This window comes from Microcebus murinus, chromosome 1, assembly GCF_040939455.1.
Source record: "Microcebus murinus isolate Inina chromosome 1, M.murinus_Inina_mat1.0, whole genome shotgun sequence".
Lineage (NCBI taxonomy): Eukaryota > Metazoa > Chordata > Mammalia > Primates > Cheirogaleidae > Microcebus > Microcebus murinus.
Window position 1 is genome coordinate 124879641 of NC_134104.1, and position 26535 is coordinate 124906175.

Sequence of the window (26535 nt, forward strand, 5' to 3'; positions counted from 1 at the left end):
AATAAATATTTTTATTAGAAGTCTATTATGTACTAATCATTGTAGCAGAGATCCAAGGTGAAGAGGTCTGGCATACTCCTCCCCTCCACAGAGCTCATGGTCCAGTGGAACATATGGACAATAATCAGATAGTTGCTCTGAGAAGTGCCAGTGCTCTGAGAGGGAACATCAGGGTGCTGTGAAAGCCTAGAGGAGAAGTTCCTAGCTCAGTCTTGGAGGGTCATGGGAGGTTTCTTAGGAAAACTGATGTCTAAGCTGATTCTAAAGGATGAATGGAAGTTGGTCAAGGAACAGAACCAGAGATGAGAGATGGAGACAATAATTAAGGAGGAAGAGAGGTGGGGAGAGCTCCAGGCAAGGATAGGGGGAAATGAAGCTGTAAAGTATACTGGGAGAAGAATGGGGGTGGGGGGAGTTTCACGTGCCTGGAACAGAGTGTGGGAAGTGCCACTGCTGGAATGGGAAGCAGGGGGCAGATCCTGCAAAGCCTCATGAGCCTTATTAAGGAATATGATATGTATCCCAAGAACAGTGAGAAGATGTTGAAGGGATATGAGCTGGAAAGGTGACACAAGAAAGCAGGCACTGATGTGGCCCCCTAGGGAACTCCAAAAGCTGATCTGGGGTTACACCAAGGAATTCCCACACAAGGCATCCCATCTGACAATTAGTGGACTCTCCCATCACAGCCTACTACTCTCAACTTCTGCATTGAGTTTATAGCTCAGTCTGAAGCGATTCCAAATCCATGTTGTATCTTCACATGAATAATCAGAAACAACAGAAGCTGTCTTAGGTCAGTTTCCCTAGAAGTAGAATCTGAAAGAGGATTTGTGTGTGTGTGTGTGTGTGTGTGTGTGTGTGAGAGAGAGAGAGAGAGAGAGAGAGAGAGAGAGAGAGAGAGAGAATGTGAAGTCATGAGCAGGAATACAGCTCAGCAAGTCTTATCCTTGTCCTGATTCAGGGGGACTCTGGAGTATAAACTGCACCTGAGTTGACTCACTTGAAACAAGGTGCAGGCTTTTGCATCTCTGTGTCATTGATAGTACCCCCTCACCACTGAGGTGAGACACTGCATAGCCCCACCCCCACTCCAAGCATGCCCAGGCATGTGGTTCAGGTCACTCAAGGGCACACATCTATAGAAGGTCACAAGTACAAGCACTTGGCCATAGCATTTGGAGGAGGGGTGTGGGTCAAGTGGTTCAGGTGGGGCACCAATAGCGTCTGCTACAAGTGTCCAGACAGATCCCAAGATCTAGAGCACCTGAGTAGAGGGGGAGATTTGTTCGCATATCCTATACTTCATTGTTTAAATTTTCAACTCAGTACCTGCTTCTCTGAGCCTGTCAGATTGATTTTCAAGCATTATGCTGCTTTCACTCTGGAGACCGTCTGAAAAGATAAGCAGCACCTAAAGAAAGGGGCAAGTAGAGAATGGGTTGACATGAATGTTAAATATATAACTGGGGTGAAAGGAACACAAGAAGATGGGATATAGAATGAGACTTGGATACCTGTCCCCGGGATGCAGATTTATCCTCAAATGTGTCCCACAGAGACTGCAAGAACTGTGCATTCAGATGAGTTGGCCCGCTGACTTTGACCTGCAGCAAGCTGTCAAATATTGCTTTCCGGTAGATTTGGAACTTGGCAGGGAAATCTTGGTCACTGTTCACCTTAAAGGCCAAGCTCACCTGTGTCTCTGCACCTGCCCCACAGCTCACCCCCCTGATGGAAGTGATGTCCTCTAAGATGCCTGGGAGGTAGGATTCCAGCAGAAGGTGGCCCTGGAACAAAGGCTGCCCTGGCAGGTGAGTGGAAATGTCGAACCCGACCACTATGTCCACAAAGCAATCTGGAGACCAAGGGAAACAAGTCAGGATTACTGAGTAGATGGGAGTAAGGAAGGGCAGACAAAGCAGGAAAAAGGAGAGCTGTCATGGCCCAGAGCTGGAGGGTCTCTAGTACCCAGAACATGTTCAAGAAGGAAGGTACTGGCTGCTCTACCCACATATGTTAATAATACAAGGCTTTTCTCTATCCGTTTCCAAATATTATGTTCCCATAGCTCTCTGAAGTTCAAGCCATGTTTCAGTTTCATTTTCAGACTGTGTGTATGCGTGTGCATCCATATGCCGTGTGCACATTGCTTTTCTTTTAATGGTGACATATTTTGATTTGTATAATCGTAACAAATTAAGGATTTGAACTGCCCTTTGAGATTATTTAATTTTCAGAGGTCACAAACACAAATGGCTGCAGAGGCTGGGTGGATAACGTAGATGAGTGAAATGGGCAGGATGTACAGAAACCGAACCGGAGGACAATGACCCGTCTCTGTGGCCGTTCACTGTCCAGCCCCAGCTGAGAGTAGCTATGTGGGCAATGGGGCCCTGTGTTCTCAGATCTTCTGGTTTTTCAAAGAAGAATGTGACGTCTATATTTTTAGTATAAAATCTCCAGTTTGTAAATGCTGTGAACTAATTTAGCAAGTTGTCAACACTGGGAAGACAAACTGCATCTGCAAGGTGCCAGTTGGTTACTCCGACCCCGTCTAGCATTCATTTTACAGATGAGAAGACAGTGAATTATGGAAGTTGTTGCTGCTGAACCAGAGTCAGCACTCTGGCTTTCTGACTGCAGGTTCAGGGCTCTTTCTACCACTGTAATCTGCCTCTGTCTAAGCACCCCACATGGAACAAGAAAGATCTGGAAAGCTTAGAAAGACGAACACATTTTTTGTCAAAGAAGTGGTTTCAATCATAACAACTCTAGAAACACAAGCCCTCTGAGGAATTTCTGCATGTTGCACAAATTCCACAAAATGGTTTCATTCACAGCTGTTTCCTAACATGCTGTCTTCCCAACTCCCAGCCCCCAATTTATGGACCCTGAGTCACCCGTGGCTACCCTCGGCTGGAGCTGAACGGTGACATCCCTGCGAGATGGGTCGCTGTTCCCCAGTTCATTCTCCTCACTCTCCACCCACGTGACCCATCTCCATTCCTCACCTGGCCTGTGTAGCCATTTGCCTTTGGAACCTCTGGATTAAATAATCTCTCAGAACAATTCAAATCTTTACTATGTTATGATTATATCAAAGTCATTATTGAAAGAAGAAAACATACACTGTACACACACACACATACATGCTGAGTCCCTCAGAAGATGATCTAACAAAGCTAAAATAGTAAAACTAAAATAGTAAATCAGCAAATGTTTATTTTACTTACTTCCTGCTGGATGCAGGGCATTGTCCTAGGAATTCCGGAAAATGAGAGAGTAGAAACAGGAGATTGAAATTCAGGTGGTGAGAGAATAAACACTGGCTTGCAGTGAGGGAACAGGGCTGACCAGAGGACACAGCCCTGTGGCTCTTCTAGCCCCTGCGCCCTTTCTTTATCTTTGAGGAAGTCTGACAGATTCAAACTCCCTGGAAGCAGAGAAGTCTCTCTTCGCTGCGCACTATGCTACATAAAAATATGTTCTGCTAGAGCTATCCTATAAGGCACCCTTGGGAAATGGAAAAATGAGAAGTTGCAACTGAATAAAACCAAAGAGCACTTACTGGTTTTCCTGCAGCTCTGGCAGATTTCACGGACCATTCTTTTTTTCACATCCACATTCTCTAATTTATTAAATTCCTGAAAAGTGATTATTTTTGCAGAATTGCCTGTTATCGGCAGAAGCTGTTCCTTATGAACATCTCCTATGCCCAAAACCAGGACACAAATTCCAAGGTCTTTCAGGGTTTTTACTGCATCTGCCACATTATAGTAGGGGTCACTTGATGTGACAACAACCAAAGTTTGAGGTACACCGGCGTTTCTTCTCCCGCCAGCAGAGGGACTGAACATATTGATCACGTTTCTGAGGGCCACGTCGATTCGTGGAAACCCACTGCTCTTCGAGACAGTTTGGATTTGAGTCTTCCACTGGGTTTCAGTCAGAGAGCTTTTCAACTCGATAATTTTCTGGTAGCGGCTTCCAAATTGAGCCATACCAATTTTCATTCTTTGAGACTGAATGTCAAAATGATCAATTAAGTCTGACAAGAAAGTTGTCATGGTAACAAACTCTGAATTAGATACCATGTCAGAGCCATCACAAAGGAAAATCACATCGGCTTCCTTAAGGTTACAGACTGCAAAAGGGAAAAAGAACAAGTTATTTTCCTCATGAATCATTCTAAATTTTTCCTTTATTCAAATACATCAATTGCTTTACATTAGGAGCAAATTGAGATATGGTAACAAAAGAGAAAATCACTGATTGACCCTCAAAAAAAAAAAAAAGAAGGAAAAATAGCAAGAAGGGGAAAGATAATAGAGTTTTTTCAAGTTTTAATTATTTACATGTTCCATTTGAGAAGACACTGGAAGATATCAGAGAAGTAAAGTAGGAAGTTTGAATAGATTTAGTGTACCCATTAAAAAGTAATTACAAAGGCTACAAGACCCTTCAACATACACAGACGGGAATAGTCACCCAAATCAAGTTAATAGTACTACTATACTATAATTAGTACTCCTACTACTATTAACGCAACCACTTCACATTCGTATTGAGAAATATCATTTAAAAATGCTTTTGGAATACAGTAACAGATAATATTCACAACCACCTTATGAGGACTTATTCTCATTTTATAAAGATAGAAATAGAATCCAGAGGTCAAGTGACTTGCGTAAGAGCACACAATTACCATGGAGCGGAGCTGGTATCTGGACCTCTAGACCCTTTTTACTCTTACATCCAGCACATTTTTTTCTACTGTAATATCATAACCCAAATGTTAAAACTTCCTGGCACAAGAGCTAGTGGCTAGTAAACAGGGCACAGGCTCATCTCCTTGAGTCTAATGTGGAATGTCCCAAGACCAAGGGATGACTTTCTACACTCAGTCCCAATCAAACTCAGTGGCACTGGTAGGGGCAGCACTAAGGTGACTACTAAAGGTAATTGAGACGACAGGTGTCCCACTGTCACACAATTCCTTGTAAGCGTAGTGTGGCAGATTCAGGGATGGGCTGCCTAGATGTACCTTCAAGGAGGGACTTACTTCCCAGCTGTGGGAGTGTGGTCAGTAGACAGCGTCCTGCTCTCAGCTCCTTCAGGGTCTGTCTCACTACACAGAGATGTCTTGCCAAAGAGCAGCCCACGTCCGTGGACGAAGTGGGAAGGACTTCTCACTCAGTCCCAGCCACCGTACTCTGATGCTGCACAACTGCCATGGGCAATACTTGCCCTGGAGCTCTCTGCTGGGTTTAGAGCTCTGTTGAGTATGTGCCATTGTTTGACTTCTGCCCATCTTGCTTTCCCTTTTATTTCACCTTGCATCCCAAACTCCCAAGTCAGCACCCACCAGCACCAAATGTAGACACGGGAAATGAGAATAAAGCAGCCTCCATATTCCTAGGAAAAGACTGTAGTATTAGTAATGTACTAGATTTGGTAGCACCCAACAATAAACAAGAGACCAAGCATGCCGGAGAAGCTCATAGTCACGTGACAGATACAGATAAGAAATCAGTAAATCTGTGTTAAGTGCTACCACCAGTAAAAATAGAAGGTACAAGAGTTGGGGCCCAGTGGGGACATGGGATCAGGTGTCAGGCCAGGAAACTAGCAAACAAAGGCTGAAACTTGACAGACAAGATGTAGGCAGGTAAAGTGTTGGGCAGATGTGAAGGAACTTCAGAGTGACAGGGTAGATTGTGAAGAGGGGAGGGGCAATGGGTGAGGTTGGAGAGCTGGGCACGTGCTAGATGGAGCTCAGGAGTTTGGAAATTGCCCCCAAGGTAAGGGAGAAGGAGGCCTTCAAAAAACTGTAAGCAGAAGAGTGACACAGTTCAGTGTGCGGGAGGAAGAGCACTCAGTGCTGAGTGGACTGGCAGAAAGCAGGACAGAGGGAGGGGAGCCCGGGCCTCAGTGTGGGAATAAAAGGACAGGCATAAGAATTGGGATGGTCCCACTGCCTTGAGAAAAATCATAATTTTTCTTGGATACAGATGATATCATTCAATATCTGAAACCAAGAAGTTGAATTTATTCCTTAAGTAAGGTAATGCTGCGGTGGTCAGGCGTGGTTTCATTCAGCAAAGCAGATGCTGATCTGACACAGGACTGGAGGGAAGCTTTTGCTTGCGGTTGGACTAGATGCAGAGATGAGAGTGGGTTAATGTTAGCCTTAGAAGCATGACTTACTTGTATTGGCTACAAAAGTGAGCCTTCTATCAGTAGAAAGGAAGGAAGAAAGGAGGAAAGAAAAAGAGATGGAGGGATGGAAGAAGGAAGTGAAGAAGGAAAGAAGAAAGGCAGAGAGTTAGCTGACTGACTCATTTGCCAGGTTGGGAGGACTGGGCCAATGCAAACCGCAGATCCAGACCTCCCAGGGAGGCACAGCAGCCCTCCCTACATGGCTTGTCAGACTCTGCTGCTTTTGAGACCAGGTGGCAAATCTCACCTTTCCCTCCTGTCTCCACCCTACCCATGCCAAAGTGGGTCGTAATCAGCTCAGTCCCCTTCCCTCCCTGCTCCTGTGAGCCAGTCTCCAGTACCCGACATTCGACATTCGACTCTCATGTCCTGCCCTCTGCACTAGTGCTCCTTATCCAGAAAAGCACATCAGACCACTTGAACTTTCAATGGCCCCGCAGGATGCCTACAATCCCATTTAGAGGGCCCTGGATCTTTGAAGACAAAAGTCTATCTGTTTAAACCATGAAACTCTCCACTTGAGTTTGGCCTGAAACTGATGCCACATGGCTGCGTTGAGACCATTAACCAAATGGAGCAGCATGAGTAGCCACTAAAGGGGTAAGGCGAATGTGACATTAAGAAGAGTTGTTTTCTGCCAAAAAAAGAAAAAAAGACAATAGGGTGGCAAGACAGCAAGGAATGTTTCTGAATCTCTCCTGTATAACCTCTTCAATGCATGCTGTGGTGGGAAGGGACCTTTGGGATCTTATTCAATCAATTCATTTCTTTTAGAGATGAGAAGACTGCTAGCCTGAGCAGAGAAATGTTCAGCCCGTGACACCTAGGTAACAAGAAGCCAAGACATACTTTATTTTTTGTTTAAACTTTTATTGCTACCCCCATAGAAACTTCAAAAGCAACAACTTACCCTCTTGTGCATTGGTACACACAATTTCTTGCACAGGCATGTACACATCTTTCAGTTTGTCGAAATTATCCACATGGATGGTATTGTTTTTACTCCCTGCCATGGCCTCAAGTTCCTCTTGTTTGGCCTCTCCTATCCCCACTGCGAAGATGGTGATGCCTTTGTTTCTCAGCTTCAGTGCTGTGTCATTGAGCAGTGCTCGATCATGAGACTCCCCGTCGGTAATGACGATCAGCATCTGTTTCACATTTTGTTTGATGCGACTACCATGTTCCTCCCTGAACAGGGTGTCTGCGTGCTCCAGAGCCCTGGCAGTGTAGGTTCTCCCTCCCGTGTCCCTGCGCCTCCTCAGATTCTCAACGATTGCTGAACCGTTTGGGTACGTGTTAAGGTAGAAAAGAATTTCTGGATGTTCAGAGTATTTGAGAGCTCCAAACTGAACTCGGTCCCTGCCAACATCCGCTTTCTTCACCAAATGGATAGTTAGGTTCATCATGTGTTCTCGCTGCTGTGAATTTATGCTGCCTGAATGATCCAGCACAAACACAACGTCTAACAGTTTAATCCTTTTACAATCTGAAAGAAGAAAAGAGCAAAAATCACAAATTTTCTGCGGTGCATCCTGCACAGACTGCTGAGAAGGGAAGCAAACTAACATTTGCCACGAGCCTACCATGTGTCAGACACTGCATCTCACTTAGTTCTTAGAGGTGGCTGTTGCCGTTTCACAGAGAAAAAAAAAGCTGAGGCTCAGAGAAGTGCAATTAGCCTACATCATGACTCCAGGAACATTTGTACCCTCACCTGTATATAACTCCACAATTGGTGGTCCTTACACCACACAACTCTGCTTTGCTCATTAGGACAGGCTTTCAAGTAAAGTCCTGAACATCAGAAGTTAGTGCAATGCCAATATAATGGTGAGACATACTAATGTTTGCCAAACCAGTCTGCTGTTTTAAAGAGCTCAGGAACTCATTATATAAGTTGGGGTTTTTATCCTACTCCTTCTGGCTTCAGCTACTTTTGACTCTCTGGAAGGAAAGCCTTTCCTTGTGCATCATGTATCTGCACAGTTATTTCTGCTCCTTCCCTGACCTCCTGAATTAGACAGCAATCGCTCCAACTAGGAGGACAGCTAAGGCTCCTATCATGTCTTCCCTGGCCTCAAACCCTTGCCCACATTAAAAGCCAAGCAACCACCCTGGCTGGATCTCCAAAGTGTGCACTCTCTCTCAGCTCTTTTTCTTCTCTCAATAACTTTAGCACATGCCTTCTAAAAGTTGTCTTTCTCTACTTTCTGCCTGCTCATCTTATCTCCAATCCTCATTTCTAGCACTGAAGTTTCAAAGTTTCAAGTCTCAGACACTAGTCCACATTTATTAAAACCTGGAGCAATGGCCCAGTGAAATTTGGTGACTAGTCATGACTTGACAAATACTTATAAGATGATCTAATACATGAGTCAGCTGAAATTTCACCTTATGCTACAGATGGGGCCTTCACAAACATTACATTTGTCAAAACAAAGAAATACCAAGATTTCAAAATTGAGGCTACAGTGTTTAAGTACACCTCTCAACATTATCAGGAGTTTTAGAATCATTGCCACTTATGGAAAAAGAAAAATCTCCAATTAACCGTTAACAAAGAAGTCTTAGAGCTATCACCTAAAACTTAACTGTTTATGAGATATTTTATTTGTTAACTTTCTGAAAATTTCACACACATAATTTTGAAGAATAAAGTCCAACAGAGATCTTTATGCTGCCAAAGAACAACATAGAACAAACTTACAAATGCTTTGTTTTGTTCTCTTCATTGCATCCCAAACACAGATAACAGCACACAATAGACTTAAAAGCACAGGTGTTTTTAGTCTATGTGTAGATGTATAGCAAGTTCTCATTCAAGAGGCATTAAAATTGATAGACTCAAACTGAAGGTTGCTCAATACAATTTCAAAAGCACTACAATTCGTGAGATTAAAATGACTCCAAGTCATCAGGAAAAAAAAAAGTCAGAAATTAAAATTTTCCAAAGGGATAGATACATGAACAGGCAAATGTAAATTACCTAGTTGGTGGAAGTAGCAAAGAATAATGTTAAGTAATGAAAATATACACTGTATCTTCAAAATATAAAGGGATTTTTGGTAGAAGGGTTGCTTGGGTACTAGATTTAACTAAACTAAGAGGAAGATGAATTTGTATTTCTAATCATTTATTGCTTAACAATGGTTACAGGTAGCCAACAAATAGTTCTAGGAAGTCATTTGGGATTCAGAATGGGCTCTGGAAAATCCAGATATGTGGGTATTCAACAGTTGGAAGTTTAAAGTAAAATTCTGAGGTCTTTTTGGCATATACTTGAAGAAAGCCCCCAAACCAGACTATTTTGTGCCAAACTAGCTGTCAAAATTGTTTATCTGAAATATTATCCCTAGAGGTCATGGATGTTTTAATATGACATAGATAAGACCAAAACTTAACACCAAAGTTCAGGCAGAGAACAAACCAAGAGTGCAAATCACTGTTCCTCGCTATAAAGTCAACAGCTCGCATCCTTGAGTCCTGGAAGGATAACAGGGGCACTTACCATGGCGAGCACATATGCCAAAGATGAGTTTACTTTCTATTGTCTTTAGGTCATCGAAGTTCTCAACGTGAAAAACTAGGGTGCCATCTCCACTGATCTCCTCCAGCTGAGGTCTGTTGGCACCGTATACCCCCACAGAGAAGATGGTCACACCTTTGTCCCGAAGAACTCTAGCAGGATTCCTCACATCATCCTGTGCTTCTCCGTCTGTGATGAGGATGAGAAACTTTTTGACCCCAGAACGGGCCCCCATGGGGCCAGTGAAATATCGAGCTATAGAAGTAAGTGCATGTCCCATCATAGTGTTTCTCCCGATGAGAGACATTCTATCTATTGCATCAGAAATTTCTTTCTGTGTAAAGTATTTATTAAGCTGGAACTCTTCCTTTGTATCATCACTGAACTGAACGACACCAATTTGGGTTTTGTCTGCACCAATTTGAATCTTAGTTAACAGGTTTTTCATGAAGGTTTTCATTTTCTCAAAATTTTCATGTCCTATACTCCCAGAACTGTCCACCAGAAACATGACATCGGCTTTCATGTCTTCACATCCTGCATGTTATAAAAAAAAAAAAAAAGACCACCAATAAAACAGGTTGGCATGGTTCTTAGAATATGGAGAAACATTAAGGCAGAAATACATGTATTAATGAGAAAACACTGAAAATTAACTCAGCAACTTCTATTACATTTGAAATTTTAATTTGCTTCTTTCGTAGAAGCCTGTGAATAAGAATTTTGAATCAGAAATGCATTGAAGATTAGCTAAGGAGTTGTGAAGAGGAAATGTAACTTCCAAAGTATGTATTCATTCCTTCATGCATGTATGCATCACTCATAATTCATTTATTCATAATTCATTTATTCATAATTCTGGAGGTATCTGAAATGCCAAGCATCAGCCTATGTGTTAATGATGCAGTGGTGATCAAAAACATGGAATCAGAGCCAAAGTAATCAATTTCCTGCTCTCGTAGGACTGATACTCCAGGGTTTTATGTATATTCTTGGAAAACGCAATTCCCAGTAATCTTTAAATAGCCTTATTTCCTGGGATAATTTTAAGTGATTTCATAACCACTATAAATCAGTGTTATAAACTGGAGTGCTGATTGCACTGCACTTTAGCCTGGGCAACAGAGTAAGACCCAATCTCTTAAAAAAAAATAAGAAAAGAAATTGGAGGGAAAAGTTTTTACTAGAGATTATTATTTCTTATTATTGTCACTTATTAGTGCTTAATGCTTCAGTAAGCACATATCCATTCAATATACATAAAATACATAAAATTTTTAGATATCCCACTGATTGGAAATGGACATTTATGTACATACGTATATATGTACATATATATAGACATAAGACCAACTCCTATAAACTGCTGGAAAAAAACAGTGTTAATCTGTAATCTCTACTATCCTCTAACCAGTCTCTCTCTCTCTTAACACTCACACAGTCTACCCCACACTACTCGAAAATAGACACTTAGCATCAGCCACATATAGAAAAATGAAAAGATGTTAATTATTATTTAATAACTTGTGCTATGTAAGGCCAATCCCTTGATCCACCAAAGAGACTGTTTCTTGTCCCCTAGTATCTGCTTTCCCATTCTTGTATGTTAATAAAGTTTTAGCTAGGCAGATGGTTGCCCAGGTATAGATGATATTTCCCAGCCTTCCTTCTTGAAGCTAGGTACGGCCCTGTGACTAAGTTTTGGTCAATGGAATGAGCATCAGTGGTCTGGCCACTTCTAGATCTTACCATTAAGACAACTGAGTGTGGTGGGCTCCCCTGATCCTTTCTCCCTTTCCACAGACAAGAGGTGTTGAACACTGGATCTTCAATCTTGACCTAAACATGGAAGCTATGTGGATGGGAACAGCCTCTTTACTAGGTCTGGACTGTTCACCCCAAACTATTATGTAGGAGAAAAATAACATCTTGTATTGCATAGATTGGGTTTTTTTTTAATAGCAGCTTAACCTACCCCCTACCAGTACACTGTGTCTCACTCCCTCTGCATCTGCTCTGAGACTTGTCACTGTTTTTCTAGCCCCTCAAGCTTTGGTTCCTTAGTTTTCCTGACTCTCTGTTCACCCTCTTAGGACTTATTTCTTTGTCCACAGCTTGTCTCCTCCTCCAGGCATGCGAGTGCTCAGACTGACCACTTCGAATGCAACTGCCTGAACTGCAAGAGATAGACTGCACCTCCTCAGAGGGGTCCAGGACATTCTCCCTTGAAAGGACCTGAGATACAATCTACTTCATGCTTCCTAAAACCCCTTTACTTTTCTGGGCATCAATCCCAGGACACCTTGAGGAACTTTGAGTCTGGCATTCTTTCTAAGATATCCTGAAGCCTCAACTTTGTAACTACTGTCCACAACAGGGAAAAAATAAATAAATAAACAAAATCGTGACTTAGGATCTTGTTGTTAATGCTACTTATTTCCTAATTTATTTTTGTTTTTGATTTTTAGTGGCTCAGGGAAAATTCACTTTAACTTTGGTAAGTTCACATAAATGAGAATTCTCTTCCTTTCCTCATCAGTGAATGTATTAACCAACTTCTGCAAGAGCTGACTTTCACACAGCACTTACTGTGTGCCAGGCACTCCTCTAAGTGCTCCACATGTGTTATCACCACTAAGCTTCACAATAAGCTACAAACAAGGAAACAAAGGCAAACAGACAGCAACTTATCCAGGGTCCTCTGCCAATCTGTAGTAAAGCTGGGGTTTTAACCTTGACTCTGACTCCAGCATCCTCTTTCTTCACCAGTAAGCAAATGTACCTCCCACCAGGCAACATTGTCATGTGCTAACAATGGCAATCTACACACCATCCTGAAGTAGTACTTGGCTATTATTTTTTTTTTTTTTTTGAGTTTTTGAGACAGAGTCTCACTTGTTGACCAGGCTAGAGTGAGTGCCGTGGCGTCAGCCTAGCTCACAGCAACCTCAAACTCCTGGGATCAAGCGATCCTCCTGCCTCAGCCTCCCGAGTAGCTGGGACTACAGGCATGCGCCACCATGCCCGGCTAATTTTTTCTATATATATATTAGTTGGCCAATTAATTTCTTTCTATTTATAGTAGAGACGAGGTCTCGCTCTTGCTCAGGCTGGTTTCGAACTCCTGACCTCAAGCAATCCGCCCGTCTCGGCCTCCCAGAGAGCTAGGATTACAAGCGTGAGCCACCGCGCCCGGCCTACTTGGCTATTATTAATAAAAGAAATAACAAACAACCAGATATGGGAATTTCCATACTATAAGAATAATGGCATTTATGATGCTCGACCTGTAAGGATTCTCTGATGTATGTATTATCCTCATTTTATAGATGAGGATGTTTCAGGCTCAAGCAGGAAAGTGAGTTGAACCCTAACCTACCTAGAACCAAAGTCCATTTTCTTTCCACTGCACCCATCTGTGCACGTGCACACACACACTGTACTTCCCCGTGCTCATCTGTGTGCACACACACACAACTCACATGTAGAATAGAGTCTCTTTCACTGCACAGCGATGGGCTTTGTCAAGGCCCCAACATTCCAATCCTGGTATTTGGTGTATGGTGATAAAAGAAGTTAGAAAAATGTTATCCAGACAGCTGGTCACATCAGGCCTTGTCTCAGCCTGCCATTTATCTGCCTAAAGCAGTTGAAGAAATACAAAGAATAAAGCCTTTTTCATTTTTCTTACCTTTTTCAGTGCAGATTCTGTGAATAACTTCATTTTTTATGCTCTTTAAAGCATCAAAGTTATGCCCAAAGTTAACCCTTTCTTCTGTCCCAGCAATTTGTTGCAGCTCTGCTCTATTAGCCTCCCCAATGCCAACTGCATAGATGGTGATTTGCTCAGCCCGCAGTCTCTCAGCAGGTCCCAGGACTCCGTCCGTGGACTTCCCATCAGTCAGCACAATGAGGTAACAGGGAACCTCACTTGTCCTATCTTTGCTTCCATTTTTTATTATTGGCAGTATGAAATCCAGGGCTTCCCCAGTGTAAGTGCCACCTTTTAGTTGCTTGATGTTAGCAACAGCCTTGCTTAAGTCAATGTCATTAGAATAGTCAGCAATATTAAATTCCACTTCCCTCTTATCTGAATACTGCACAACTCCAACTCGGACTTTGTCTGGGCCAATGCTAAACATTCCTATTGTTGACAACATAAACTCCTTGATTTGCTCAAACTGTTTCTTCTGGATGCTGCCTGAGCCATCAATAAGGAAATAGATATCAGCCTCCTTTGTATCCACACAGCCTGCCAAAAAAACAAAAACATGGAAAGTGTGGAAAGTGCATTCTTTATTTTTTTTAATTTTTTTTATTTCAGCATATTATGGGGGTACAAATGTTTAGGTTACATATATTGCCCTTGCCCCTCCTGAGTCAGAGCTTCTTCAAGCGTGCCCATCCCCCAGATGGTGCGCACCGCACCCATTAGGTGTGTATATACCAATCTCCTCCTCCCCCCTCCCATCTGCCTGATGCCCCATGAATGTTATTACTGTATGTGTACTTAAATGTTAAAACCAATTTGATGGTGAGTACATGTGGTGCTTGTTTTTCCATTCTTGGGATACTTCACTTAGTAGAAGTATCCAGAAAAATGAAAGGGAAGGAAAAGTGTAGGCCTCCATCCCCTTGTCTTTAAGGATATCCCAAAACTTACACACACCATTTCTTAGGACCCCAGCCTAAGTCAGGTACCAACATTTGAGAGCAACTGAATTAATAAGAAGCCACCTAGTGAGGCCTTACCTTCCTAGTAGGAAGACAGCCATCCCACTTGGATGGCCTTTGCCCTAACCGTGATCCCCTATCTTCCTATTTAGAATTTCTGTTATGACAATAATAGTTTTTTGTTGTCACATCATTGCAAACTCCCTGAGAGAGACCACAACACACATCCTTCCTATGCCCTAGAAGTATCCAGCTCTATCCAGGATAATACAAGAGGTGCTAGATCACCATTGTTTTTTGTAGCTGAGTAGAACTCCATGGTATACCTACACCACATTTTATTAATCCACTCGTATTGATAGGCAGAAAGTTCATTCTTTATTAATTATAGAGAATCTGGAGAGAACTTTGCCAGAGGGCTTGTGGAGGAACATGAGGCTGTTGGAGGTTCTAAAGAATGAAGACTCTTCATGTTTGCATAGACCCTGCATACTTCATCAAAGCTCATGCCAATTTTCTTCTTTAAAACTTACAACCTTGTAAGGAAATTGAAAGAGAACAAGGTGTAGTGGTTTGTCTAAGATTACACAGCCAGTAAATTAAATAGTAAGGACCAAGTTCCCAAGCCTCCAGGCTATAAGTTTTTCTAGTATTGACACCTGCCTCAGACAGTTTATGCCTCACAATTTCTTGAGAAAAGGCATGAGATTGATGACTTTCTATGATTACCTCTCCAAAAACCTTTTCTTCCCAGACAACTAGAACAACATATTTAAAGCTAAAATCATCCTATTCTTCTACCTAAATAATCTATCATTGCATTTGGAATTCAAAAATCAAAAACTGGACTTATCTTGCCTCCTGCTTTTCTCTCTGACTTTATTTCTAGCAATTCTTTATCTCACCCGCTGTGCTCCAATCACCCTGGGCTTATTTCTCTTCTTTGAATGTACCCAGGGCCTTTGCACTTGCCCTCCTCTCTTCTGGGACCATCCTTCCCCCAAATATTCATGTGGCTGGTTCCTTCTCATCATGGATGTGTCAAGTCAGTTCTTGAAGAAGGCCTTCTCTTACCCTCTAGCTAAGGCACATTAGTCATTATCTACCCTATTGCCCAGTTTATTTTCTTTATGGCACTTTCTGAAATTACCTTATTCATTTGTTCATGAGCACAACCTGTTTCTTACCACAAAATGTTAGCTCTATGAGGACAAAGACTTTGCCTAGTTCTCTGGCACATAGGAGTTCAACAAATTTCTTTTTAATAAAAGACCTTTTAATGTTCCTTCCTTTGTTAAGCTAAATCTATGAAAAAAGTACTTTAGATTTCTCTATACTACCCCATGTAGTCATTTGTTAAAACCAGGTAGGAGAAGGAGCATATTTTTAAAATTTAGGTTATTTATGCTATTATCTGAGTACATGAACTGATCCTGAAGATACAAGACAATTTAGTCATTTCATAATTATTTTGTTTCTTGACAGCTTCTGGGTAATTTATAGCTACTGATACTGCTTCAGGTCATGGGAAATTGTTTCTTAGGAAATCAGAAAGACTAGAAATAAGTGTGACCCTGAGAATTAAACTATGAAATTAATATAGAAAGTATTAGGGCAAATATAAGTAGTTATCTGCAAAAGACAAGCCTGATCCCAGGCCAGCAAAACTTGAAAATAACTGGAATAAATTGATTTATACATATAATACAGAAGAATTAAGTGTTCATCACAAGGAAGGTAGTGGTGGTCAGCCATGAGGAAGAGAAAAATGTAAATCTAAACTACTTCATATAAAAGAAAAATTAAGCCATCCACTCAATGGCAGTAGCTACATTTCAGTTGCTTAACAGTTCCGTGTAGCTAGTAGCTGCCATATTGGACAGCATAGGTAGACGGCATTTTTATCATTACAAAATCTTGATTGGACAATGCCAAAGAATGTGTCCCTTGGCTCAAGGCCTCTGCTGCGCAGTTATATAAAAAGAACCAGCCGGGCGCGGTTGCTCATGCCTGTAATCCTAGTACTCTGGGAAGCCAAGGTGGGTGGATCGCTCAAGGTCAGGAGTTCAAGACCAGCCTGAGCAAGAGCGAGACACCATCTCTACTAAAAACAGAAAGAAGTTAATTGGCCAACTAAAAATATATATATAAAAAAAAAATCAGCCGGGCATGATGGCGCATGCCTGTAGTCCCAGCTATTCGGGAGGCTGAGGCAGGAGGATCGCTTGAGCCCAGGAGTCTGAGGTTGCTGTGAGCTAGGCTGACACCACGGCACTCTAGCCCAGGCAACAGAGTGAGACTCTGTCTCAAAATAAATAAATATAATTAAAAAAATAAAAAGAACCAGAAGTGTCTAGAGATTTACATTCACCCATATGCTGGAATGTAAATGCTTGTTACATTGTCCCTTGAGTGGGACAATTCTAAGGTTTGCTCTACACTGTCTCTAGAATGACACAATGGAATTGAGTCAACATTACCCTTCATGTGACTTTTCTTATCATTCTTCCCCTCCTGATTTTACTTCCTTATTTGCTTATCAATCGTCATTTGTTCCTGGGTATATACTTCTTATTTATCAATTTCATGTGAATCTTTGCCTGTCATCTGCTTCTGAGGACCCCAGCCTAAGTCAGGTACCAACATTTGAGAGCAACTGAATTAATAAGAAGCCACCTAGTGAGGCCTTACCTTCCTAGTAGGAAGACAGCCATCCCACTTGGATGGCCTTTGCCCTAACCGTGATCCCCTATCTTCCTATTTAGAATTTCTGTTATGACAATAATAGTTTTTTGTTGTCACATCATTGCAAACTCCCTGAGAGAGACCACAACACACATCCTTCCTATGCCCTAGTAGTTGGTACTATACCAAAGTGGCTGCCATTCTGAGGGACTCCCCTACATATCACTTAGGAGGTAACAGGAAACTTGTTTCTTGCTGCTGTCTTGCAACGTAAACACGCCAGAAAATCCAGCGCTGGTCCAGGATGCATTCTTAAAGCTGCCTTCAAGTGACTGGCCTGAGGTTAAAATTAGACTTTAATTTCATTGGAAGATTACAATTCCTTTCCATGTGACTGTTGCCAAATTCCTCTTTCAATTGCTTGGGAACATTTAATCTGCAGAGAAAATGTGTGAAGATAGCAGAAATCTCAGAATCAGTTAAAGTCACATCAAGTATCTCTTGGCATGTAGCTTTGAAAAGAGCTCAGTAAAACAGCTCTTACAGCAGAATGCACAAAGAATCTTACCTAGGAGATCCTTCACTAAAACGATGGAAGAAAAAATAATAAAAAAGATTAAAATGCGAGAAAATAGTAGTGGTTGTGCATAAAAATTTAGGTACAAGTATATCCCTGGAAGACTTATAAAAGCAAAACGTTGGCAATGACCTATATACCAAACAATTTAAGACATGTTAAACAAATTATAGAAACAAATAGGTATTATTTCCAACCTAAAAAGAATGTTATAAAAGAATATTTAAGGAAACAGGTAAAAATTCATAATATAAGGTTGATAGAAAAGTGGGTAAGACAGATAATACTGGTTATCTCAATATCCATTTTCTTCTTTCTTTATGTTAATTAAATTCCCAACTTTTACCTAGGTACCTGGCTGCCCCAAATAAAGACTACATTTCCCAGGTCCCAATTTTACAACTAGGTGCAACATGTGACCAAGTTCTGGCCAGTGGGATGTAAGCAGAAATGGTGTGTGTAAGTTTTGGGATATCCTTAAAGACAAGGGGATGGAGGCCTGCCCTTTTCCTTCCCTTTCATTTTTCTTGATTTCTGGATGTGAATGTAATGCCTGGAGCAGTTATCTTGGACAATGGTCCTGGGAAGAAAGGCCTCAAACAGCAAAAAATAACATAGAGACAGAGCCCCTGACACTATGGTGTATGTACCACACCAGATTAGTCTGCCTACTTCTGGGCTTATTTGTGAAATAAACAAAAATAATAATGATTTTACCTTCTTTCAATCACTATTATTTTGTTGTTGTTTTTTTCTGATGGTCACACCTAAATGTAATCATAACTAGTACAAGTTACCCAACTGTATATGCTTATGCCATCCAATATGACAGCCACTAGACACATGTGGCTATTAAAATTAAAATGAATTAAAACTATATTACATTTAAATTTCAGTTCTTCCATCATACTAGTCACATTTCAAGTGCACAGTAGCCACATGTGGCTGATGGTTGCCCTATTGGACAGTGCAGATAGAGAACATGTCCATCATCACAGAAAGTTCTATTAGACAGCATTGCTATATACAATGTGATACAATTTTTAAAACTCTGTGTGTGTCTATGTAGTTAGGCATGAATAGAATGAGGAGAGAGAGAAAGAGAGAGAAAAAGAAAGAGGGAGAGAGAGAGAGACACTAAAAGACAAGGGAAATAAATGCTAAAGAATGGTTTTACCTGAAAATAGGATTACAGACCATTCTATTTTCTTCTGTGTATCCACCCATACTATTACAAAATTTTATAATTAATATATATTACTTTTTTACATTTTATCAAGGTAGGACTTACACCTTATACAATTGGTCCACTGTAAGTGTATCATTCAATGATTTTTAGTAAATTTATGAAGTTGTACAACCATGACCAAAGTCTAATTTTACAGCATTCCCACAACTCCTAAAAGTTCCTTTATCCAATTATAATTAATCCTCACTCCTGCACCAGCTCTAGGTAACCACTTACATAAGTTCACAATAAGAAAAGTATTTTTTAAAAACATACCAGTTTTATCAAGTTCCATTCGTTCAGCATGAGTAGAAATTTGGGACCATATTTCATTTCGGAGCTTTTTCTGGAAGTTTTTACTGTAAGTTCCCAAGTCTGCATAGGACTCCAGCATGGAAATGGTCTGTCCCGGAGGGTAAGACACTATTTCTTCTAACTGGGTGGTGTTAGCCCCTTGGATGCTAATGGCAAACACAGTGGTGTCCTCCAGCCGAAGGTCCAATGCAGCCTCACGCACCTTGTCATCTGATGGTCTGTGGGTGACCAGGACTGTGATCTGAGGCACTCCCTGTGCCCTTCTGCTGCCACTTGACTCTGAGAAGCTCTCTCTCCTCATCTGCTCGATGGCAGCCCCAGCATCGGATTTCCCAACCTGGAGAGAAAGCTTCCGGATTTGCTGCTGAAATTCAGACTGGGTCGTACTCAATTTCAGAAAAGAAATGGCCTCTGCGCTATCGCTGTAACTCATCAGTCCAAGCCGCGTGCAGTTGTCCTTCACATCCATGGAGCTGGTAATGTTCTCCAGAAAGCTCTGAAGGTTCTTTAAATTTTGGCTGGTCCCAAGTGACTCGTCCACCAGGAACACGAGGTCAGCAAGTGAATCTTTCTCACAGGTTATGGGGAAGGGAACTACAGAGAGAGGAAAAGTATGAGAATTAGTATAAATCACTGGCCCAGGGAAAGATGGGTACTTTACAGATTGTCAAAATGCATTAGTGAAAATAGAGGCGGTCATTCCAGATGTTAGCATTGTTTTCTTTCAGTGAACAAAAGAAGACAATTTTGAACAAGACTTACAATATCATTGACTTCAGAAGCTTTGCACATGCCATTACTTCCATCTGAAGAATGCTTGCTAATTTCCTACCACATCCTACCCCTACCATCATCTCCACAACCACCATGCCCACCAGCATGGCCACCACCACCATCTTTACCACTACCACCACCATCTCAAGTGCTGGGATGTAGGGATGAGTTAGCAGAACTATCTCTGACCTCAGGAAGTTCACATTCTATGGTGAGGGCAGATAACTTATACTATTTCAGATAGTAGTAAGTGCTAGCAAGGAAATAAAACAGGTGGTTTTCTCAAGTGACTGTGCTGGGCATTTGGGGGTAGCTAACTCATCTGAGACATGAAGAAGCCAGCCTCTCTGAGAGCATCACATCTGGGCTGAGATATGAATAAAGAGAAGGATTCAGCCATGTGGAGTTCTGAAGAAGGACGAATTCTAGCAGAAAGGACAGCAAGAGGTAGGAACAAGCAAGAATCCCAGGGTGGTTGAAGCCCATGAATGAGGGAAAACTATGGTGGCTATGGTCAGGAGGCAGGGCCCAGGTCATCTGAGAGTCACATGATCTGAAGTAAATCTCTTAAATATCACTCTTATTGCCGAGGGGAAATAATGAATTCAGGGATAACAACTAAGAAATGAAATTTCTTAAGAAATTACTCTGGTCCAAGAAAGAGATAATGGTTCTTGGACAAGTATTTTCAGAGCTAAGATGGAGCAACAGGGTAGTTTTGATACATGATTTAGAGGTAGAACAGAAAACTTGATAAATTAGATGCAAGCACTGAGAATAAAAGAGGAAGTGGTGAAAACTCCTGGGTTTTTGGCCTGAACAACTGAGTGGGTGGTGATTTTGTCTTTTTCTAAGATGGGGAAGATAGTGGGAAGAACAAGTTAGAAGGGGGATTCAGGAGTTCGATTTCAGACATGCCAAGTTTGAGAAGCTATGGGACCTTCAAGAGAAGATTCTAGGTAAGCAGTTGGTTATACAATCTGGAATATAAGGGAGAGTACACCATATTCACGTAAAACACCTACTCCAAGCACAGGTGGAGGAACAGCAACTGTGGAAAGTGTATCCAAGAGATAAGCTCAATCTTGCTGAAAACTACACATGAGGATTGTGAGTTCTTAGAAGGCAGAGACATGTCTTATTTATCTCTATCCCTCCAGTACCTGGTACCTGATAGGAACTCAGAAATATTTGTGGAATTAAATATAATTCTCATATATCTACCAATCTACTCTGAATCCCACACAGTTGGTTAAAACAAATTCCCAATGTGACCTGCTCAAGTTAGTATTTATTTACAGTTGTTCCTATTAGTAATAACAAACCATGTACCAAATGCCATATAAGTTACCTCACACATACGTAAACACTATTATCCTCACTTTATAGGTAAGGAAACTGAAGCTTGGGGTTAAGTAACTTACTTGAGGTCCTAAGTGGTCAAGTCAGAGTTTGAACCTAGACCTCCCTGATGTCAAAACCCTTTCTCTTAACTTTCAGAAGTCCAGGGCAGGGTCCTGTCAAGCAATACCTTGTACTACTGCTGCAAGGTAAGTTAGAAAAAGTGAGACAAGGCCGGGTGCGGTGGCTCATGCCTATAATACTAGTAGTCTGAGAGGCAGAGGCCGGAGGATTGCTTGAGCTTAGGAGTTCGATCGAGACCAGCCTGAGCAAGAGCGAGACCCCATCTCTACTAAAAATAGAAAAAATTAGCCAGTCAACTAAAAATGAAACAAAACATTAGCTGGGCATGGTGGCTCACGCTGTAGTCCCAGCTACTAGGGAGGCTGAGGCAGGAGGATTGAATGAGCCCAGGAGTTTGAGGTTGCTGTGAGCTAGGCTGATGCCACTGCACTCACTGTACCCGGGCAACAAAGTGAGACTCTGCCTCAAAAAAAAAAAAAAAAAAAAATTAACATATGAAAATAAAAATATGAAAAAAAAAGAAAGAAAAAGTGAGATAAGCATGTTCAGCACAAAGAGCCCTCTAAGACAGAAATAGAGCCCCAATGTCCTAGAGAATTCAAGCTAAGCAGCCACCTACAGGGTGGGAGGATCTCCAAGATCTTGAGGGTCAAAGGCCACAGGATATTTCTTCTCCAGGAGAAGCAGCACATATGCCCTAAGAACTTGCTATGGCATCTGCATTTCCCTAAGGGAGAAGCAGTGAAGAATGAGGAGAGTGAAGAGAGAGGGACCTCCTGGAACCTCAGGGGCAACATTAATTGTAGGAGAGCCTTCTAGATGCTTGCAAAACTCCAGTCCCTCTTCTTGGTCATAGAGCTGGACTTCATATCCCAGCCTCACCTGCAGTTAGGTATAGCCGTGCGACTAACATCCAACCAGTGAAATATGAGCAGAAGTAGTTTCTCTTCCAGGCTCAGCTCATAAAACCCTCCCATGAGTCATCTTCCATCTTTTAACCCTTCTATCATCTGTATGCCAATTCTTAGGGCACCTTGGAAGTCATATTTGAAGATGGAAGAGCCATCACCAGCCTAGATACCTAAACCGAGAAAGACAACTCAACACTCTAAGCACTGTCCCTATAATGTTACAAGATAAATAAACTTCTTATTATTCAGGAAATCTATTTATTTAAAGCCTAGCCTGATTGTACTAAAAAAAAATCAGCCCATAGCTGTAGCCATGGAATGAGGAAATGGTAGAGCAAGAAGAAAGTTTCAGGATCATCCCAACTCACACACCTTACAAATGAGGATGCTGACACATGGTCCAGCGATATGATATCACTTCTCTAAGATCATATAGCTAACAAGTGCCATCTTTTGATCTTTGGTTCAGGACATTTTGTATCACACCATGTGGCTTCCTGGATCTTAGGACTAGACAGCACCTGCCGGAATGTCCCGCTACCGCCAACTGATCACAGAAGCAGCCAAGAAAATTCATTATCCTGGGAATTCTCTCTACCTTCCTTCAGAGAGAATGGCTGGATCCTCTCATCAATACAACACACTATTGACCATCTCCCTTAAGCTGTGCGTTGGCCTGTTTTGCCTTTTCATCAATGCTACATGTGCAGCCTCCTCATTTTCCCCATTCCTTACTGGTGTTTCCTGGGATCACTTCCCAAGTAATCTGTTTGACAAGGGTCTTCTGTTTTGGAGTCTTCATAGAGAACTCACCTAAGATGCAAATAATGCACTTTTTAAGTGATAAGTTGTGAGTTAAGGAGGTACAGGAGGTCCTCCTTTCAAGCTAGGGGATCAAGAATGAAAATTGATGAGAAAAAGGTCCTCTGCATTTCTTCATGAAATACATGGACATCCCAAGGACGGAAGGAAAGGCCATTCTGGCACCTGCTGCGTGGCAGCTTAGGAATAATAGGAGATGGCTTTCTGGCCTGGGAATCAGAATTCTCCCAAAAGAAACCAGCTGTAGTGGCTGCATAAGTGCTGCTTTTGAATAGCTTTGCACACAACAGACATCAACATGGATGATGGAACCTTAGAGGAAGGGTTTATGCAGTCACATGAGACACTCTTCGGGGTTTTAAGAAAGTAAGTTGGGGAGAATTTTACACTGTAGGTGTGATAGCTAAGGTCTTAAATTATACAAGTGAAGGTACTGAGTCAGTTCAATTTGAGATGCTTCTAACTGATCTCATTTATACCCATAAGCTTGTCAGAAATATTTTTAGTACTTCTTCAATTCAAAGATCAACTCTACTGGAAGACACAGTATTATTTAACGGCAGCTCTTCAGAAAAAAATTTTTAAGCACTACTGAAAGACACATCCTAACATCAAAAATGTTAAAATGTGGGAAGAGGGGGAAGTATGTCTTAGATGTAAAAAATATTAGCATAAAATGATTGCATAGGTGGGAGAGCTAATGAGTCGAACTTCTGGCTTTAGTAGATCCTCATATTCACTAAGGAGACTTTACCTCTCAGGGGAAAATAATGGCTCAGGAAGGAATGGGCCAACACACATAGGGCTCAAGACCACAGTGCACTATAAAACAGAGGGTATCCCTGCTTCTGCCTGGCTGAACAAAAAGCATGAACATGTGCTAATAGGGTCTAATTGTAAGGTTACTGTTCCCATTGAGTGTTGCTACATATCAGTTGACAGGAATTTATTAAATATTTATTGTGTGCCCCATACCATGCCAGGACTATGAGAGAAAGAGGACAGATAAAAATCTTATTTCTTTATCTGTAAGACCTTCATGGATTCAACCATTAACAAATGGAACAGCTCGTTGTCAGGCACTGAGCTAGGCACAAAGCATGCAGAGGCGAATATAAGTTGCCAATTCTGCCCTCATGTGCTGGTGGGGAGGGAAGGAGGACAAACACAGAAATGGACAGTTAAGGGAAAGTGCTGCTGTCACAGGGTGTGCACAAGGAACTGTGAAACCCAAAAAGAAACTTAAAAGGAAAGCGTCTTAAAAGGATAAGAATGTAGGGGTGAGACTTAAATATGCCAGGAGTTATTCTAGCTATAAGAAAGCAGAGGAGTGCAACAGGATTCCTGACAGAGAAAATGAAGAAGCAAGTAAGGGTATGATGTATAGATGTTTCCACTACTTCAATATGGCTATTCATAAAAACCGGACAGGAGTTGCAGGAGATAAGGGTGGGCAGATGCAGATTTGCATGGGATCAGGCACCTCTTTAACTGCGGGCTTCCTCACCTTGGGCATCAACATCAACTCCTGCTTCCTCGTACTTTGTCACATCCTTGATGATCTGCGTCATGTTCTGGGAAAACGTGCTGAGGTCTCTGACGGTCCGAAGGTTGAAATGAAACTGGGACGTGGCCATGGACTTCAGGTTTTCCTCGGAGGCCTTGTGCATCCCCACAGAGATGATCTTCACCCCGTCTTTCCTCAGGGCCTTTGAAGCCTCTTCCACGTCATCCTCAGACTCGGCCGAAGCCAGAACCACCAAAATCGGGGGAAACTGCTTCTTGTCCCTGCCATCTGTGGGTGCAGAGAAGAAAGTCCTGTGAGCCTCCTGGAGAGCGTGTCCTATCCTCAGGGACCCGCCCATGAACCCGAAGTTCTTCTTGAGGTGGTTCAACATGGGGTTCCTGCTCTTGAAGGTGCTCAGCTGGAATCCGCTGTGGAGCTGGTCGCTGTACTGGGCCAGGGCCAGGCGGTATTTGTCGGCCCCTATGGGGAGACTGTTGATCATTTTGTTGAGGAATGTTTTCACAAACGGGAAAGATTTAATTCCCAGGTGATCAGAGCTGTCCACCAGAAACACCACATCTGCGTACTCAGGGCCTGGCCCTACCAAAATAAAGTGACAGCAAACAAAAACAAGGTTACCGTTCAGCCTTTACATTTTAGACCACAGCACTCATTTGAGACTATCTTCTAGTATTAAGGGTATATCAGAATCCCAAGGAAAGTGTCTTCTAGAGGTCAAACAGAAGAAACTGTAATTGCTTTTACTAAAAGGTCAAACAAAAGGACTTTACTAATGTTAGCCAACAGATTTTTGTTCCCTAACTCTTTACCAGAGGCAACCAACATTGTTTTTATTTTTTAGTCCTGGAATCCCAAACTGTGATGTTGTACTAAAGGATAAATAACATGATGCCACCCAAGAAAGTCCCAAAGTGGTCTATGGATATCAATTTTTGGAAGTAGTACAGAGGAAGCAGCTGCCTTATGTCAGAGAGTTAGAAACAGGGTCTAAGACCAGGATTTCAGGTGAATGGGCTCCATGATGAGAGAAGTGGGACAGGACAAGGGAAGGAGCAGAGAAGGGTGTGTTGTCAAGTAAGGTCCAGCTTTAAGCCTGCTCTGCAGGGAACTCTGGACCATAAATTACAGCAAAGCTGTTTCTCTCCTAAGAAAGAGAGGTATACTTGTGAGCTGTTGCAGGCAATATTCACAGCAGCTAAGGGAGGGGTGCCCCAGCCTGATAAGGAGCTATGACATGGGGAGGTACCAACAGCATCTACTTTAGCAATCATGGCCAGCCACCTCCACTTGTGAAATCAATGATGTGCTGGTAAATGTCTAACAACTGGCTCTTTCTTTCAAAGTAACTCAGAAATTTGCCAGGAAATCCTAGGGTAGCACAGTGCACAGTTAAAAATACTTTTTTAAACTATGTTTTTATTAAATAGTAATTATAAGAGAGTAGAAAGACCTAGCTTTCATGTTCCATACACACACACATGTATACACACACACCCATACACGGAGTCATGCATCCTGTAATGATGTTTTGGTCAATGACAGACTGCATATATGACAGTGATCCCATATATTATAGTGGAGCTGAAAAATTTCTATTGCCTAGTGGCATTACCATTTCTTTGTTTAGATATGATTATGTTTAGATGCACAAATACTTATCATCATGTTATAACTGCCTACATATTGAGTACAGTAACATGTTGCACAGGTTTATAGCCCAGGTGCATAGGCTATCCTATATAGCCTAGGTGTGTAGTAGACTATACCATCTAGGTTTGTGTAAGTACACTCTATGATGTGTAAGTACATTCTGTGATATTCACATAATGATGAAATTGCCTAATAATG

The 26535-nt window shown here is 41.8% G+C and overlaps 1 protein-coding gene across 1 annotated transcript in view; it reads right to left on the minus strand.

Moving 5' to 3' along the window:
- The window catches only part of COL6A5 (collagen type VI alpha 5 chain), a 124047-nt gene that overhangs the window by 76833 nt on the left and 20679 nt on the right, over nucleotides 1-26535 (minus strand). The window contains exons 3-10 of the mRNA XM_012766923.3: nucleotides 24667-25266; nucleotides 19189-19821; nucleotides 13440-14000; nucleotides 9731-10285; nucleotides 7133-7708; nucleotides 3572-4147; nucleotides 1518-1858; nucleotides 1333-1414 (exon numbers count right to left, since the gene is read on the minus strand). Coding sequence (XP_012622377.2) covers nucleotides 1333-1414; nucleotides 1518-1858; nucleotides 3572-4147; nucleotides 7133-7708; nucleotides 9731-10285; nucleotides 13440-14000; nucleotides 19189-19821; nucleotides 24667-25266 — 3924 coding nt within the window. The remainder of the gene's footprint in view (nucleotides 1-1332; nucleotides 1415-1517; nucleotides 1859-3571; nucleotides 4148-7132; nucleotides 7709-9730; nucleotides 10286-13439; nucleotides 14001-19188; nucleotides 19822-24666; nucleotides 25267-26535) is intronic.